The sequence below is a fragment of the Chelonia mydas genome, chromosome 23 (assembly GCF_015237465.2).
Source record: "Chelonia mydas isolate rCheMyd1 chromosome 23, rCheMyd1.pri.v2, whole genome shotgun sequence".
Classification (NCBI taxonomy): domain Eukaryota; kingdom Metazoa; phylum Chordata; order Testudines; family Cheloniidae; genus Chelonia; species Chelonia mydas.
In genome coordinates, this window is record NC_051263.2 from 4,524,725 (window position 1) to 4,542,813 (window position 18,089).

An 18,089-nucleotide genomic window follows, 5' to 3' on the forward strand; every position below is an offset into this window, starting at 1 on the left:
ACGCTGTGATGCTGTGATAAGCTGTAGACCCCTCCAGATCCTGCACTGACACAAACATTCACAGACAGGGACACACCCAGCTGCAGATACATCAATGCTTTCACTAGTCACTCATGAACCAACAACAGAGAGGCTCCAGCCAGCTCGCCAGCCTAGGATCCCAGAACTGTACCATCTTGCCCTGGTCAGAAGCCTGACCACTGTATGTTTATTACCCAGTCTGCCCCTCCCTCAATGTGGAGAGGACAATGCACCAGCCCATGTTCCCTCTACACTTCAGACAACACACTGTTATTTGAGTGTTTGCTTACGTCCATTCTGAGTAGCTTTTGCACGGGCGGCAGCACGTCTAATAGGCAGGGGAAGACTAAGCGTGCCCAAACAGCCCCATGTGGCCCTGCCCACACTCCGCCCGAGGCCCCCCCCCGCCCCCTTGTGGCTACTTGGCTCCAGCCCACATAGGCTGCTCCTCTTCCAGGAAGGGAATTCTGATCTGAATGAGTGCTCCAAATCTATGCGCTTGGCTCTGCAGGCTGTAACCACTAGATCACATTGTAAGCCCAGGATTCCTGATTCCTATCCTGTCTCTTCACTCCAGGAAATAGTCATGTAAGCCACTGCTGAAGTGTATGCTATGTGCCCCTGTAGTGGATGGTCTACAGAGGCAAACCGCCTAATTATGTTACTAATTGAGGAGTGTTATCCACACAGCCAGTGGATGGAATCTGGCCCACCTGACCTATGTTTCCTATTCCTGTGTGGTGACTTCCATGAGTGGTGTTGAGAGCAACACTATCGTAACCCATATGCAAAAGAAGCCTGAATGAAAGTTTAAGTCTAGACAACTTTCAGTCTGATGTTTGCTAACTTTTGAGTGCTTGACTTCACAACCTTATTTTAATGCAGCTTTTATATGTAATCTTTATATAGAGGACTGGAATGGTCCACAGAAGCTCTACTTTGAGGCCTTTAGGAAGAGAGGGCTGCATTAGTCTCATTGGGAAAATTATCTCTGCAATGAATAGGGCTAGAAATGTAATTTTTTAAAATATGAAAGCAGGAGCTGAGTAGAGGACTAGTGATCACCCAGGACATTTTTTTAATTGCAAAAATTGCAGAATCCATGGCTAAAACGACAGCATGGCAAAAGAGCAGGGGGAAAAGTGTGTGTGTGTCTGGGGGAACCAAAAGCTGGAAAATGTCAGTAAAATATTTCATCCAGCTCTATTATTTAGACATCTGTTCCATTGGGAGTGAAGGAGTTAACAAGATTGACAGGCTCCACACTGGCAATGAACCATTAGAGAAAGCTGGTGGATCCTGTTGGCTCCGCCCCACTACACCTGCAGCCAATTTCAGGCATGGAGAGAGGAGATAAAAGGAGAGGATGGTGGACCTAGATCAGCTTAGGGCTAACCAGGACAGAGCTCCGTTTCTCTTGCTGGGAAAGTAGCCTGATTGCAGCCCTGAGCCAGCTAGTTTGCCTGCTAGATCAGCCCTCCTGAGAAGGCAACCACCAGAAGCACAGACTGGGAGACTAGCCCTGAATACAAGGCTGGGGCCCTACTGAAGGTTTGTAGGCTGATGCAGGTTTTGAGTTGGGTTTGGTTTTGTTCCAGATTACCTCTGAACCTCAGATGCAAGAAAAGAAGTAGGACTGGAGGGTGCTTTGGCTGTTGGGCCAAAATACCACTTTACTGGACCTCAGTTAGGACAGAGACATACCCGTGGAGCCTAGCAGCTGGGTGAGTTGGGCCCAGAAGGGCCACAAGAGAGAGTCACTCTATATGTTACAGCCTCCAACTTCCTCTGGGCATTAACAAATTAGGGAGCTAAATGACTGACAACTAGTATTTGCATCTATTGTCCAAACACCTCCGAATTAAACTTTGTATTTTACTGTATAAAAGATATTTTCCTCTAGTCTGACTTTGCTTTTTCTTTCCTCTTAGTGACAAATGAGGCAAAAAAGACAAATGAAGATATTTGCTGTAAAGCGTTAGCTATGGCTCTGTGTTACGTTACCCCTCCAATGACAATTGGGTTGTATACTCCCTGGGGATATCGCAAAAAAATGCTCTTGGACAGAATCCAAGGTAAATATCAGGAAGGGTGATGGAACAATGATTCACACTTCAATCCAAGTAGGGTGGATTCAGTGGCTTCTACTTACCTTGACCCTTTAAGTCTCCATCTATCTAGATATTATAGGTATTTAAATGATGCCCCTTACTGTCATATCTGAGCACCTCACAACACTCCTGTGAGGTAGGGATGTGCCATTTACCTCAGTTTATAGATGGTAAACTGAGGCAGTGACTTGCCTCATCACACAGGTAGTCTGTGGAAGAGCAGGGACCTGAAGCCAGGTCTCCCAAGTCCTAGACTAGTCCCCTAACCCTTGGGTCATCCTTCCTCTCCTACTGTGCACAAAATCCTAATGCAGCTAGGCTCCCTAGTTCAGAGAATGGATACCCCCTCAAAGCATTTGCAAAATCGGTCCCTCTACCTTGCATCCCACAGGGGAACTGGAGGTGATCTACTGTTTTTCTGGGCCCCTTTGCAGCTGCATTGGGGTTGTGCAGATCTCTTCCCAATTATCCCGATCCCAACGCACTAGCGACTCCTTCAACTGTTTCTGTTTAAGCATTTCTTGTGCTGCCTCAGCTTATTAATTCATCTATTTTGTATCCTCTTCTGCATGGTTTTCTTTATACCAGTTCGAAAAACGCCACAGGCCGACGATACTGGCTACATCTTTATAAACTTCGGTGCCTGGGAGTATGTTGGTAGTGACCATACTTGGGCAGGACTGGTCACCGCACTGTGTGATGTAATTGAAAAGAGAGATAGGATACTCATGAGTGTGTTTAGGGTGTTTGGGAGTGAAGTCAAAGTTGAGACCAAAGGATCACAAAAATGGGTTATGAAAACCTATATGAAGTGCACATTTTATTCTCCTTCTAATGTCTTGAGATCTCCAGCAGGGACACAATAGTTAATATCTTAATACCTACTGGGAGTGCAATTACTACCATATATGTCACAGGATTTGCCTTCCCTGTTCTGAAAAATTTAATCTTCACCCTAAAAGGCAAGCTGGAGAAAGAAATGAGCAGGGAAGATTTCAGTTCTCAGCTGGGCTTCATGCACAAAGTTAAAACAGAGGTTGAGGTCATTACCAAGTTCCTTCAGTTTATGGCCATCTATAAGCCAAAAGAGATCTGTGTGGTGCTAAAGGTCACTAACTTGGACATATGCACCCCAGACAAAGTGGTTGGTGTTCTGGATGCAATGAACGTCCTCCTCTCAGACAAGGATGCCCCATTCATCTCCATCTTGGCCGTTGATCCAAGTATCATCACAGAATGTATAGAAAAGTCACAAAACATGTGACATTTACTCCAAAAAATTACAAGGAGCAAAGGGGAATCAGAGAGAGAGCATAATAACAGTAAAAAGAAAAGGAGTACTTGTGGCACCTTAGAGACTAAGACATTTATTTGAGCATAATAACAGTGTGAATCACCAGGAAAAGAACCCAGCAGAAGACTCTGAAAGATCTGGCACTTGCAATGAACAAGAAATCCCCTCAGAAGCTTTTCAATATCTGAAAGAAATAGGCAATGAATACATGCCAGGAGATAATATCCAGATGAAAAGGATAGTCAATACTGTGATAAACGTTATGCTAATGATCAAAATGGGACTCCAGACTGAGGTGGAGGTAGAAAAATTTTTTGAGGTGTTGTTGGTTAATTGGGTCATTCTTGCTAACAACTGGCCTTGCCGTCTGAGTTGGATTTTGCTATGTGTGGAAGATAATCGGCAAAGGAATCTGCTTAGTGACACCAATGTTGGAAGCCAAAAAGATGCTAATCACTTATTGGACATTTATGATGAGAACTCTTTTGAGCTGAATACGATTAAAACAAAGATTGAAAAGCTTCTAGAACTTGATGGTGATCAGGAAATTTCTGAAAAGATCATGAAGACAGAGAAATTCACAGTTAAAAATGTTAAACAGTTTTCCAATCTCACTGTCAACTTGGATAGTTCCCTGAAAAGGCATCTGGAACTCATACAGAACATGAATGGCATGATATCAGATAAACTCAACCAAACAATTCCCCATGAACTCTGTGGTGAATGTCAGTGAAAAAGGTGTATGCAAACCTAGGCAATATTTATAAATATCCTCTTTTCTTCTTTTTGTCCATATAATAAATATAAAATGGTCCAAGTTATGTGAAAAATGCATAAAAAACCTGGAGATCGGAGTGTAGGCGCTACAACTGTAGAGCCGTGGGTTGATCTCTTCTGCTCAGCACAAAGATCTGATCCTGTGTGAGGAAAGGGACTTTTCACCATGAAATAATTCAAATAATATTGGAAAGAAGGCCTAGAAAATTATTTAATGCATTTATAATACCACAATTATTTGAACCATGATTAGTAAAAATCAATTTCCACATCTAAAATTTGTATAGATTTGATTATGAGCTGAAATTTAATTATCCAAAATTTCAGTTATATCCAAAGGTTTTGGATGCCTCTCCAGGACCTGGATAATTTCAAAACCATTTTATAATTTAAAAATTATTTAAATTTAAATTAATATTTAAAAAAAATTAAAAATGGGAAGTCATAAGCTTTTAATACTTCATCTGAATTGATGCTTGTAATGTGAAAATGTATACAAATTTGCAATTCTCCGTTTGTTAGAGGATCTTGGCAGATAAGTATAGTACATGTAATTCAAGATACAATAAAGCTTTACAGGCCTAATGCCTGGGTAAAACTTCTCATTTATTGGGCATACATTTATATACTGTATGTGTAAACAGTAATAGTTACCATGTCATGGAGGAGAGAAGGGGAATAAATAAGAAACAAAGTCAAACAAAGTATAAGGAAATCATTAGATTCTTCTGTTATTTCTTAATCCTAACCAGTGCTTAATGGTTAATCTTAACTTTTGGTTAATTGTTGGTGGGCATGATTCCGAAGAACTTAGTTGTTCGTTTTTCCCTGGGTAAATCAATGTGGTTTTTTTCTTTTTACAGATAAAGAAGGTGCTTAAAGGAAATGGTAGTACTGGAAATATTGAAATATATAAAGAGAACATAAAGTACAATCTGAATGGAAAGGCTCTAATATTCAGCAAAAAGGAGGAACTCTGAAAAATCACAGGCATGAATCTGGCACACTGGGCCAACTTCAACTGTCCTATTCCTCGGAGTTGGCCTGGAAACTGGTTTTTCCCCATTCATCTCTGCCCAGAGCTGCTCTCTCAGAGATCCTAATAGCATGGACATTAATTCTTCCCTCAGTTAAATGGACACAATTCCTGTTAAAGCTAAAGGGTACCAAAATGCAGAACTGAAACCAAAGCTTAGCTATAAAATGGGTTTAAAAAAAAACCCTTAAAACATGCTGGCATAGTGGGTGAAGAGCTACAGCATAGATTGGACCTCAGCGAATCCCTGAGATCACTCTAGCTCTCTGGGTCTGCTCAAATGGCAGATGTTTGAAACTAAACCTACAGCAAAATGAACATGTGCTAAAAAGACCTTGTTTTCCAAAACAGAGAAGACTTTCCTGACTGGACTGAATTTGAGAGGTTCTTTTTAAGTTTATGTGCACTTTGACTGGCTGACTCAGACTTCACCATCTCATAGGTTATAGTTTATCTCAAATCTTAGTTTCCATCTGTGACGTGGTTAGGGCCAAAGCTGCAGCTGGAGTGGGGCTGCAGTCGCGGTCAGGGCCAGGAGCAGAGTTGGGGGCAGAGCATGGCTGGGTGGCACTCCCTCCCCATGGCCTGTGGGTGCTGGCCTGGGCCTTGCTGCAGCCCACTAGGGGGTCTCACCCCACAGTTTGGGGACCACTGCATTAAATGCTGTGCTATTCTCTCACTAAACTCAACATTTCCAGAAAAGTGTAATTTGATGCAAGTTTCGTTGCCAAATACTCCTGTCTTGATTATAGTTCTGAGAAAACATTAGAAGTGAAAACAGATGAATAGGTTTCCCAGACCCTCACTATCTCCCCAAATCGTGTGCACCACAGGGATACTAAGTTTAGCAAGGATAAGGAGGACCTCCCTTGTTTGTAGAAATCCCTTATTAAAATACTGGCAAAGCATAAATGGTTCATATAGTTAGTACCATTTCACTAATTGCCTATAACATACTGTATCATTTTACTGTTTTGAACGTGATTTACTGCTGGAGACAAAATGTAGAAATGTTTTTTTTGCAAATCTAGTAATCTCATGCTGATCTCTTTAGTTAGAGACAAACTAAGACCTTCACTAAACAAGAATGACCCACAAACATTGACAAATGCTGTTGGATTTTACAAATCTTGACTACAAGAGTTTTTTGTGGGTACTGAAAATCTGTAGGCCGGTACTGGATGCTGTAGAAAGAAATTGTATGGCTGCTGTTGAATATTTGTGACTGGTCCTTTTAGTCTTTTCTCTCTCTCTCTCTTTGTTGTTGTTACTTAGTTCAGTAAACATACACCAGTTATCTTACAGCCTCAAGCCAGAGATTCTGTGCTTGGTGAAGGATATCGGAAATGGGGCCTTTCACATGCATTAAGGCAACGTTGTCTCTTTTGGCCTGGTCAGTTAGACAGCATTCAGAACCTTGCAGGGTTGTTTCCCTTAGGATGAGAAATCAATTATACGTATGTTCTCAGGGTAATCTTGTTTATTTGTGTTAAGTAGACAGTGGGGTGGTGAACTGATCTTTTGGCCCTTGAAATGTTTTCATGCTTTTTCATACTGGGAATCACTTCTTAAGACTGAGATCCTCCTGGAAACACCTCGCCTCCCAATTGTGCGCTATCCCTGGTTCCCTCCAACTGCCGCGGAACCTTCGCGGCCCAACATTCCACCCCAGCTCCCTCCCACCCCCGTGCCAGCGTTCCCGCCAACTGCCGCGGAACCTTCGGGGCCCAACATTCCACCCCAGCTCCCCCCCACCCCCAGTGCCAGCGTTCCCGCCAACTGCCGCGGAACCTTCGGGGCCCAACATTCCACCCCAGCTCCCTCCCACCCCCGTGCCAGCGTTCCCTCCAACTGCCGCGGAACCTTCGGGGCCCAACACTCCAGCACAGCTACCTCCCATTCCCGGCATGCAATGCGCCACCTGCTGGGGAGACTACAAATCCCAGCATGCAATTCTCCCCCAGAGCGACGGAGTCGCCGATTCCTCCCTCGTGAGGGTGGGGCTGCGAATCCCACGACGGACGGGCTGGGCAACCTATCCTACTGGGCTCCCGTCGGAAGGGCGCGTGGTTATTACGAGTGGCAGACTCGCTGACCTATCCCCCTGGGCTCCCGCCCCTTGAGGGGCGGTGCTTCTGTGAGTGACAGCCCGAACAGCCTATCCCCGTCGGCAACCCCTTCCCGTCGGGCCTCGGCGGCCTTGGCTGGGCGGCGGGTACCGGGTAGACTCCGCCATGGGCTGGTGGGTGCGGGCGGCCGGGCGCTTCCTGCGGGGCGCGGCCGGGCGCAGGCCCCCCCGGTGCAGCTCGAGCCGGGCCTCTGCCTCCCCCCCGCCGCCACCGCCTGTCTCGGAGCTGGACAAGGCGGACGCCTGGCTGCTCAGGAAGGCGCATGAGACGGGTCCGTGCGGGGAGGCCCGGCCGGGAGCGGCTGAGGGGCCTGTAGGGAGCGGGCGGGGCCCAGGGTGGGGGGAGGCGGGCTGTGTGGAAGGGGAGGGGGCCCCATGGTGGGGGGCTGTGGGGAGGGGGCCCCATGGTGGGGGGGCAGGGTAGGGGAAGGGGAGCTGTGTGGAATGGTGGGGAGCGGAAGGGGCCCAGGGTGGGGGGGAAGGGGGGCTGTGGGGAAGGGGCCCATGGTGGGGAGGAAGGGGGGCTGTGGGGAGAGGGGCCCATGGTGGGGAGGGGGAAGGGGGCTCAGGGTCGGGAGGGGGAAGGGGAGCTGTGTGGAAGGGACCTATGGTGGGGAGCGGGAAGGGGCCCATGGTGGGGGGGCAGGGTGGGGGGGAAGAGGGGCTCTGGGGAGAGGGCCCATGGTGGGGAGGGGGAAGGGGGCTCAGGGTCGGGAGGGGGAAGGGGAGCTGTGTGGAAGGGACCTATGGTGGGGAGCAGGAAGGGGCCCATGGTGGGGGGGCAGGGTGGGGGGGAAGGGGGGCTGTGGGGAGAGGGCCCATGGTGGGGAAGGGGGCTCAGGGTGGGGAGGGGGAAGGGGAAGGGGAGCTGTGTGGAAGGGACCTATGGTGGGGAGCGGGAAGGGGCCCGTGGAGGAAGGGGGGCGGGGAGGGGGGCTGTGTGGAATGGTGGGGAGCGGGAAGGGGGCTATGGGGAAGGGGGGCAGGGTGGGGAGGAAGGGGGGCTGTGGGGAGAGGGGCCCATGGTGGGGAGGGGGAAGGGGAGCTGTGTGGAAGGGACCTATGGTGGGGAGCGGGAAGGGGCCCATGGTGGGGGGGGCAGGGTGGGGGGGAAGAGGGGCTGTGGGGAGGGGGAAGGGACCCATGGTGCAGGGGCTGTGAGGAGGGGAGCTGGAGGGGAGGAGTGGCTATGGTTGGGGGTGGGGACCCGTGGTGGGGGTGCTGTAGGGGAGGTGTGCTCTGGTCGCAGGAGGAGGTCTGTGGTGGTGGGGCTGTTGGGTTGGAAGTGGAGTATGTGGGGGAGGAAGGAAGGGAGGGAGCCTTTAGGGAGGTTCTGGGGGGCTGTAGGGGAGTGGGGCCAGGGTGGGAGATAATGGGGACTGGGCATAAGGGGCTTTGTGGCAGCACAGCATGTGGGGATGGGGGCACGGGAGGGTCCGTGTACTGTGAGGGCAGGGTGGTGGAGGGGATGGCATGGGGTGGTAGCTGGTCCATTTTTGGGTATGATGTGGCCTGAGGCGTGGGGGCTGGGCTGCTGCCACCTGAGACACGAAGTGAAGTGGGGTGGGTGACACAGGGAACAGTGAGGCTTAAGGCTTGGTGTGGTGTATCGGGGTTCAGTTGGGGATGGTGTAACGTGTGGGGTGGTGAAGATGGGAAAGCACAGAGTTGCAGGTAGTCTGATGACAGGAATGGGGTAGGGAACTCTTGGGAATAGCATGGTGGGAGAGGCACGTAAGGGTTTGTGTGGGGAGATAGTGTATGGCACATTGCAGTGATAGGGTTGTCATAAGGGCTGGAAGGGCATAATGTGGTATTCTGACAAAGCATGTGGGTCAAGGTGGTGCAGCTGTATCTAGATGTGGATGCCCAACTAGGGTTGGTACCGTGTGATGGCATCTTGACACGGTGTCTTGTTTTGGTTAAAGTGAGAGGGTGTCACTGACCAGAGTGGATAAAAATCAATGATTTTTTTGATTTAAAGCTTTTGGGAGGCTTCTGTATAGATTATTTAGGTTAATCTTTCTATCTACCCAATGGGACTCAGTGCTCAGTCGAGAAGATACCATCAGAGATGCTTAGTTTTGCAGTTCTCAAACTGTGGATTTGTGTCTCCAGAGATAACATACTTGTTAACAGAAAAAATGTTTTAAAATAAATAAAATATAGAGGTGAGAAATAACAGACCTCAACCCTATTGTCCCTCTGCAAATTTGTGTTTCCAGTCACTCCCTTACCTCTCTCTAAAAGTGTAAAGTTTCAGAAAGTTCAGTGAATAGAAGATAGTTGTGGGCGGAATAGATCTGGACGAGGAGAAAAAGTCTGGAGATAAATGTGAGAAGGGAGGGACAGGCAGTAGAAACAAAAGGGAAACTGTTTGAGCAGCATATTCCAGAAGTCTTGAGGTCTTTCTGAGTGTAGCCTTCGTTGATTTGAGATCTGCCATACCATTCTCTCACTAGAAGAGAGAACCTATAATGGCAGCAGGCTGTAAAAGAGACCCAATTTGGGAATAAGAACCATTCAAGAAATATGTTTGCTGATGATGCTTTAAAGAAAGTCATACCAGTGAACTGGTGAAAGTCACTTAAGCACTTGGATTCAGAGACTGTTGAAGAGATAATCTCACTTTTAACAGCAGTAGCTTCTTCTGCCGGTGTAGAAAGAATATTTTCTTCCTTTGGACTAATTCATTCCAAATTGAGAAATTGTTTGGGACCTGAAAAAGCAGGAATGCTTGTTTTTCTTTTCCAGATTATGAACAAATAGGAAAATGAAGGTGAAGATGACTGAGTTAGCTGCAGAAGCCAATATTTTAAGTTTGTCATGTTGACCTGGCTGACAGAGTTGATTTAATTTTTAAAAAAATTTCATTTAACGATTTTAGTTAAACAATTTTAACAAAAACAAACCTGATTTTAAAAAATTTGAATGTTTAACTAAATTCAAAAATTCATATGCTTGTTTTGTTAAAATATATGTTTGCTGTTGAAGAAAAAAATCCAGACTACATAACGTTGTTTTAGTTAAATAAAACAATTTAAATGTGTCTGGTGATGTTCTCCTCCTAATACAGCATGGCAAGAAAATCCTCCAAATATTAATGATTAACCTGTTGAATTGGAGATAGTTCACCTCCCAGTGACTTCATAAATGTCTGTTTCAGTTACCTTTGGTAAATGAAATAACCAAACAATCATTCATTTTCTGAGATAGCTGTAAAACTAGTCTGAAAAGTTTTCAGAATAAATCACTTAAAACTGTAGAGTGTGTATGTTTTAAAAATGAAACCTACATCTATCTTTGAGTTGTGAAGAATATGTATTAAGGTCATAAGAACCAACAAGAACACACTTTTATATCTACATACGGTGTCACTTCACCTTCCCACTAAAATGCACAACTTGGGACAGGAAGTGAGAGAGAATCCCTTATCCACTACAGGGGAACTAAAGGAGCATAATGTAATTATCCCAGTTGGGCTGCTCCTCCTGACGCGTGTGGAATGCAGCTTAGGAATTCTAATTGGTACAGGTAGCCAGGACCCTGGTTCTATGTTTTATCTAAAAAAATAGCACATCCCGTCGCACCATGTTGAGCCATCTACCTCAGTAATGAGACAAAGAGGAGGGCAGTCATCATTCTGTCACCATTATTCCAGTGTACAGTTTCCCCTTAACCATGCTGTGGCATTTTGATCAGTACTGATTTGAAAGGAAGAGCCACCCCCCCACTGAATCATTGGTGCGTCCCGCAGCGCATGGGCTTGGAAACTTCACACCTGAGTGCTGTCCATACTAAACCCTGCTTAAACATTGCAACCCAAGATGATGCAGCTACCTGTTAACTTGATAGGGTGATAGACTGAAAAGGGAAAGTGGGTTTTGATGGGATGAAGCCAGAACTAGAGACCCAAGGGAGATTTTAACCTGTGTTAAAGATGAGCAGTAATCACGGTTGCCCTTCTCACCTAGGTCTGGTAGATTGTCTTTGAAAGATCTCTCTCTGGAGTTTCCTACGGGTGTGACAGGTTTGAGACACTACAGGACCATGTGGAGCTTGGATGCTGTGGAGTCCTGCAGTTGCTTGTGTTCCCATGTTCCACTATAAAAGGGATAAACATGCTATAGACAAAATCCCAAGGCTGTGAGAGTTAATCTTTTAAAGAATCTGCTTCCCAGACATAATGGTGCCTCATATCCTCTCTACCACAACAGGTAGCAGTAAAAACAAAATAACAAATGGCTGAAGAGGAGGAAACACTCGCTTTCTCCTGTTCTCTACTCAGGTTTCCTGTCCTGGTTTCGCAATGGCTTGCTGGCAACCGGCGTTGGAGTAATTTCTTATGTCCAGAGCGACATGGGACGAGAGGCAGCTTATGGTAAGTAACACACGCTATAGATGAGCAAAGGGGAGATTTGAACTGGACGCTGCACCAGTGAAAAGTATTATTGTCACCAGGTGAGTTAATCCACCACTGAAATGTTGATTTTTGTAACTAAGTTCAGTTCACTTATGCCCTATCAAACAATTGCTAAGCCCAGAGGTGGCCACATGTCAATTATGGGTGAAGCAATCCAGTCCAGTATGTAGAGAATTAGTAGATTTCATAAGACACTTTGAACCACATGGCTGTAGCAGCTGCTTTCTATACGTGTAAGATCAGGGAAGGTTTATGACCTGTGGTGTGCAGGTGGTTAGACGACCAGTGGTCCCTTTTGGCCTTAGAATCTATTAATCATTTTTTATAAAGCTCCTACAAATGTATTGTCTGTATAGATCTTTAGCCAATAGACTATAATGGCTTATATGATTATAATAGTCTATACAAGAAGTTAATAGGCATCTTGAAATTGCCTTAGTGCAATTTACATGCTAGATCATGATGGCTCCAGCACTGTAGTAATGGTCTGTAAAAGGCCTCTGAATAGTGGTGATAGAATGCATACAGGTCTACGCTGGGGGGGCGGGGGAGGGGGGTGTCGATCGATCTAAGATACGCAACTTCAGCTACGAGAATAGTGTAGCTGAAGTTGACATATCTTAAATCAACTTAGAATCACTTACTTCGCGTCCTTGCGGCGCGGGATTGACGGCCGCCGCTCCCCTGTCGACTCTGCTTCCGCCTCTCGCCATGGTGAAGTTCCAGAGTTGATGGCAGAGCGATCAGGGATCGATCTATCGCGTCTACACTAGATGCGATCGATCATTACCCGTCGATCCGGCGGGTAGTGTAGACATGGCCTCAGAGTCATGCATGGATCCAATGTCCAGCTTAGCCCATGAATCCCTGAGGAATGACTTTGAACAATTTACTTAACCCCGATATCACTTAATTTCTGAGTCTGTACAATGGTGAGAATACTCCCATTGTAATGCATTTTGAGAGAGCCATTGAAAAGATGTGGTAGGTATGGATCATACATACAGGCTGCAACTGCTGTGAGTTACTGAGATTGAACTCTTGGGTTATTGAATTTCTGTGTGTGTTTAACTCTGTGCTCCAGGAAAGCTGTTATGAAATGAGGAAGGCACTAGCAGATATGCTAAAATGGCAGCAAACTGACCTTTATGTCCTAGAAAGAAGTGAACTGTAATGTGTATAAATGTGCTGGACCCTAGACCTTAGAAAAGGATATGTAGCTGCCCCCAGATGAGCTTTAGAGGGTGATGTAAAATATGGGAGTGGGGGAAGATGAATGTGTAATACAGATGTCTGTAATAGGGTGACTGTGTGAAAGTAACTTCATTGTTCCTGTTGGGCTAGAATCTTGAAGTCTGGTGCACTCATTGGAGGAAAAAATACCAGATTTGATCTTTATATCAGAGGTCATCAATCTACCCATTTACAGAAATGGTGTTTCTCTTGTGAGGCAGTTATATTGCACACAAGGCCTACCATTTGGAGAAATTAAAGTCACTAGTTTTTATGGGACTTCTGCCACAGATTTGTCAGAGGCATGTGACTGCGTGACAAGATGCAGTGTTGATAGCCATGTGTGCTAGAAGGGTGGGGCTGCTGTCTGTGTAAAACATACACATTAGGATCACAACAAAAACTAGTGATGACCTTTTGACTCAAAGCCCTTTGCCAATGACATGGTGACCTTACCTAGCACTGTGATTTGAGGATCCCAAAGCATGGTACAAGCTCAGAACTACCTACTCTGTATGGCAGGTGTTATCTCTGTCAGGCCTCTTGAGATCTGTTCTTGGTTCTGCTGTAGACTTGCTGAATGAGATCTTGGGTAGGTCACTTCCCCTCTCATTGGCTGCTTGCCCATCTTCAAAATGGGGATAATAAAGTCTCCTCCCCTGAGGATTGAGAGACCTAATGTGTGTTTTCATAAAGCACTTGAGATCCTTTTTAAAGTGCTATACAACTTCAAAGTATTTGTGCTGGTCCTCTAATCTCGTCTTGCTTCATTTGTTCATTGATGCCACATGCTAGTATTTAGCCTCCTAATTCCCCATGAAGAAAGTAATGTGATGACTTAAATAGCTGACTGGGACATAGATGAATCAGCTAGGAGGAGGACTCTCGCTGCTTTCTTCTGCACACAGACTACAGGGGAGGGAGAGGAAATGCAAGAGAAATACATGACAGTCGTAAAGAATTTTGGTTGTGTGGTTATTTTAAAGCTCACCACAGTGTGGTGCAGTGGTTCTTCAAAACTGAAGAGAGAAGAATTGTCTTTGTAAGTTGATGCACATGTTATGACGAGTTGTGGGTTTATGGTTGAGCTGTGTCCAGCTGAAGAGTTCTTGACCTTTAAGACAGGAAGTTCAGGCCAACTTTTATCTCTTGTTCTGTTTTTAAAAATTGTCTTGGTCTGTTTTATTACAATGAAAGCCATTTGGGATTTTGATTTCTTGCAGTGTTTGCAACTCAGTTGCAGCCTGGGGCTAACACAGAGGAACTCTGTGGCAGAGTTGGGAAGAAAACCCATGAATCCTGGGGCCCAGTCATGTGCTTTAACCACCCTTCCTACCTCCCAAGAAACAACTCTTAATAACGTATACAAGATTATTTTCCTTAAACCCTAACTCAAAGTGGAGAAATCATAGGGAAGACTTTCTGGCATCACCTGCCCTGGCAGAATTGTTGCCTGCAGTGTTCTAGCACATCTTGCTTGACTTGTGTGGATGTGGATTTATTAAGACAACCCCCTAAGGAGTCTGGAACAATTTTATAACACAGTCAATCTATGTCTACGCTAGTCAGGGAAACCCTGCCAGCAACGGTCATGCACAATGCCTGTCGTAACTAGCATGGCCCTGATTCCATTATAAAGAGAGAGACTGGCCTAGAAGTTAGGGCACTAGGCTAGGACTTGGGAGACCTGAGTTAAATTCCCCGTTCTGCCACAGACTTCCTATATGACCTTGGCCAAGTCATTTATTCTCTGTGTTCCTTACCCCATCATACAGGTGGGGATCTTAGCACTTCCCTACTTTCCAGGGGTGTTAGGAGAATAAATACATTAAAGACTGTGAGCTGCTCAGATATTTCCCATAGATGGATGGTTTACCACGCTCTGCTCCAGATGCATAGATGGATTTCATTCTCTGTTTCTACTCTAGGTTTCTTCATTCTCGGCGGGATTTGCGTCTCTTATGGCAGCGCCTCCTACCTTGTCAGCCTCTTCCTCCTCCGCCGCACCATGATGCTTGCTTTCTCCACGGCCCTGCTGAACGGCACAGTGGTCACAACGGTGGCGCTGTTCTGGCTGTGTGCCATCTCCCTCTACATTGGTCGCCTTGAGGTTGAGATCATACAGGAGGACAGTAGTGATGAATGCCAGAACACAAAAAAGGATGATGGGAAGTCGGATGAGTGAAGACCAAGGTCCTGGGGAATTTTGCTGCTTTCATGATGGTCATTTAGAATGTTCTCCAGCACACTCAGTGGACCGAGTTTTAATGCAATAGATACAGCGCCCACAGGCTGTCCTGCTCACTGTGTCCAAGGGCACGAAGGAAGGGCAGCTTTATTTTAAATAAGACACTGCGTTGGCTGCTTTATATTTATTTAACATTTTCCAGATTGGCAGTGGGAATTAGCATTAGAAAAATTGGATCATCGAACAGAAATATGGCTGCAGGAGACCCTGCTGTGGTAGTAAATGAATTGGTGGGACGGCTTCCCAGCTGGGAGCTTGCGTTGCTGTCAAAATGGATTGATGCTTTTAAAGAGCTGGCTGTCCACTGGGATCCTGTGCTCCTGTCTCCCACAGACATCCCATGCCTATTCTGCCAGGTATGCAGAAGCTGGAAATTTTAAGCCAAATTCAGCTGATGTTCCCTAGAAATGTTGAATCGCAACAGTATCCCATGGAGCTCGATCCTGCTGCCCCGTCTTATGTTGTAAAGTTAGCATATCACATTGAGGTTACTCACTGCACCTCTTGAGCAGCTCGATCCTGCTGCCCCAGCTTACATTGTGAAGTTAGCATATCACATTGAGGTTACTCACTGTGCCTGTTGAGACCACTTTACATCCAGATCGGTTAATGTTTGTATTAAAAACATCAAAACAAAACTCCTCTCTTCCTGTGTCTGAATGAAATGTACACTCTGGGATTACTCTGCTTTCTCACTCTCCCCATATCCACTTGCAGAAAGGGCCTGGTTACGTTGTTATGCAGGTTAAATTTCCATTCATTTCCAGGAGTTTTGTTTCCATAAAGGCTTCAGGATCAGGCCCTCATGTGTTGCCCTTTCTCTGCTATTGCCTCGAGAGATGAACAGTTGTAGGGGTTTTTTTGTTTTGTTTTGTTTTTTTTCTCTTGAACTCCACAAGCACCTACCTGGGAAGCATAAGACTGGGAGTTAGGAGAGTACAGTTCCGGTCCTACCCTTGCTACTGCTTTGCTCAGGTCACTTATTGCTCTTTGCCTCAGTTTAGTTATCTCTAAAATGGAATATAATTGCCGCCTACTTGGGTATAAGGTTTGTAGAGCATATTTGAGATCCTCCAGTGGGAGGAGTTAAGGATCGGCAGAGTGTTTATTTTTGATCTGTAAAACGGTTTACTTAGTACAGTTTAGATGCTGCCCTTTTGACGTCTGGCAAGTTGTCATGGTGACTCATGGTGTTTGAAAGCTTGGCAGGGCCCTGGAGAAGGCCCTGTTTGCAGCCCTCCACACATCAATGGGTACATGTGGGTGGAAATGACTCTGTGGATAGCTAGAAGTAAGGCCACCTATCAGTGTGAGTAAAGGGAGGGAAATAGGATGCAGCCACAACCGGGTGAGGTTTCTAATTGGTTGCATCTGTTCCCCTCCCCCAGACATTGTTACTTTCATTTCTTCTAATAGTTTGTTTTCACTGGTCTGAACAATCGTTTGCCACGTTGTTCATTTGAAACATCAGGATTTTGTGACCTGGAGGCTTGATCCATCCTGCAAGGCAGGAAACAAAATCAAGGGCCTGGATCCTTGACAGTGGAGAATACACTTTGTACTTCCTTGCCCCATGGACTGCCTGTGTGTCAGATGTAACTTATACCAGCATTCAGAGTTATGCTGGCTGTCTGCAACTCCCAAGTGCTGATGTGCTAACAAAACATCAGATTGGGAAATCCTGGCCATGCCTTCTGCACCAACGGGGTGAGGTGTGGTGTAGGAACCTCTGTGCCAGTTCTGCCCTGTTGGATGTGTGTCTGCTAGGAGGCTCTCCAAGGGGGCTGGTTATGTTGGCTTTAGGGTCAGAATCTCCGGGCACTGCGATGCAATTATTTTCCCAACACAACACTAGGGATAGCAGCTTTTACAAAGTGCTCTAAAACCCCCAGCCAAAAAATGCAAAGGATGTGCAAATAATTAGGTGTGAGGCTTTTTGTAGTGTCCTGACATCCTTCCAACAAAATCCTGTTAGTTTGTAGGAATACCAGAGGACAATATTAGTCTGTGAATTAGGAAGTCTTGCAGTTGGTATCCTAGCACCTCCTGTGCGGGGAGTAAATACTAAGAGGATCTTATGGAATTATTCCAGCTTTACACTATTTGATAGAGCAGAATTTGGCCCCGTCTCTCGGCCTCCTGGAAATGATGCTCATGAAAGCTGGGTGATAAAGACACGTTGGCTATTTTTCAAACCAGAGGTGGCAACCCATTGATTTAAAGCTCTCTGGGCAATGCATAGTTCGCAGAGGCAACGTCCCCAGGGGTTGTGCACTGGAAATGACTCCGCTCCATGCATTAGTAATTGGTGTAAATGACCTTCAGAGCATTTGGCATTACGGGCTTCTGGAAGGTGAGGAGTTGAGCAGATGGAATGTGTTAAAAGCAGTTTTCGTAACTAATGCAAAACATACCTGGACCATTTTTCCCTGCTGCAGCCTCTGTGGTGTACTTAATCTGCTTTGCACTGCTGTAGCATCTCTCCTGAGGGTTTCAGTGTCTTGCTGATATCTCCATCTGACCTGCTGCTTTTGCCTGGCCTTTCTAATGACGATTAGCTCTCTTCCCTTTCTGAGGCGTCTGCCTTTTTTCCTTATTAGTTGTCCACCTATTTAAATTATACTGTAAACTTTTTGGGGCAGGGACTTGTCTGTTAAAGCACCATGCAGGCATGTTGTGTGTGTTGTGAATAAATCATATAGGACTGTCAGTCTGGCACACTTCACTAATAGCTGTTGTGAAAACTTTTTTCTCCAGTTTATAAACTCTGTCCTATTTCCCTATGGTATCTGCTGCTTCGCTTATTGGGCGAGCACCT

The 18,089-nt window shown here is 45.8% G+C and overlaps 1 protein-coding gene and 1 long non-coding RNA gene across 3 annotated transcripts; both read left to right on the forward strand.

Annotated features, from left to right (window-relative positions):
• Positions 1-1,380: 1,380 nt before the first annotated feature.
• Positions 1,381-6,214, forward strand: LOC122463675. Its single transcript, XR_006287255.1, has 2 exons — positions 1,381-1,745; positions 5,067-6,214. It is a non-coding gene; the product is annotated as an uncharacterized LOC122463675 (long non-coding RNA).
• Positions 6,215-7,420: 1,206 nt separating this feature from the next.
• TMEM160 (transmembrane protein 160) lies at positions 7,421-15,909 on the forward strand. Of its 2 annotated transcripts, XR_006287199.1 has the most exons (4): positions 7,421-7,639; positions 11,656-11,748; positions 14,952-15,758; positions 15,835-15,909. XR_006287199.1 is itself a non-coding variant. In XM_037884549.2 (3 exons), the coding sequence occupies exons 1-3, from the start codon at positions 7,474-7,476 to the stop codon at positions 15,206-15,208; spliced, it is 516 nt and encodes a 171-aa protein (XP_037740477.1). In that variant the 5' UTR covers positions 7,421-7,473; the 3' UTR covers positions 15,209-15,909. The 2 variants fall into 2 exon arrangements, 1 of the variants encoding a protein (XP_037740477.1); XM_037884549.2 differs by having other exon boundaries at positions 14,952-15,909.
• The last annotated feature ends 2,180 nt before the right edge of the window (positions 15,910-18,089 follow it).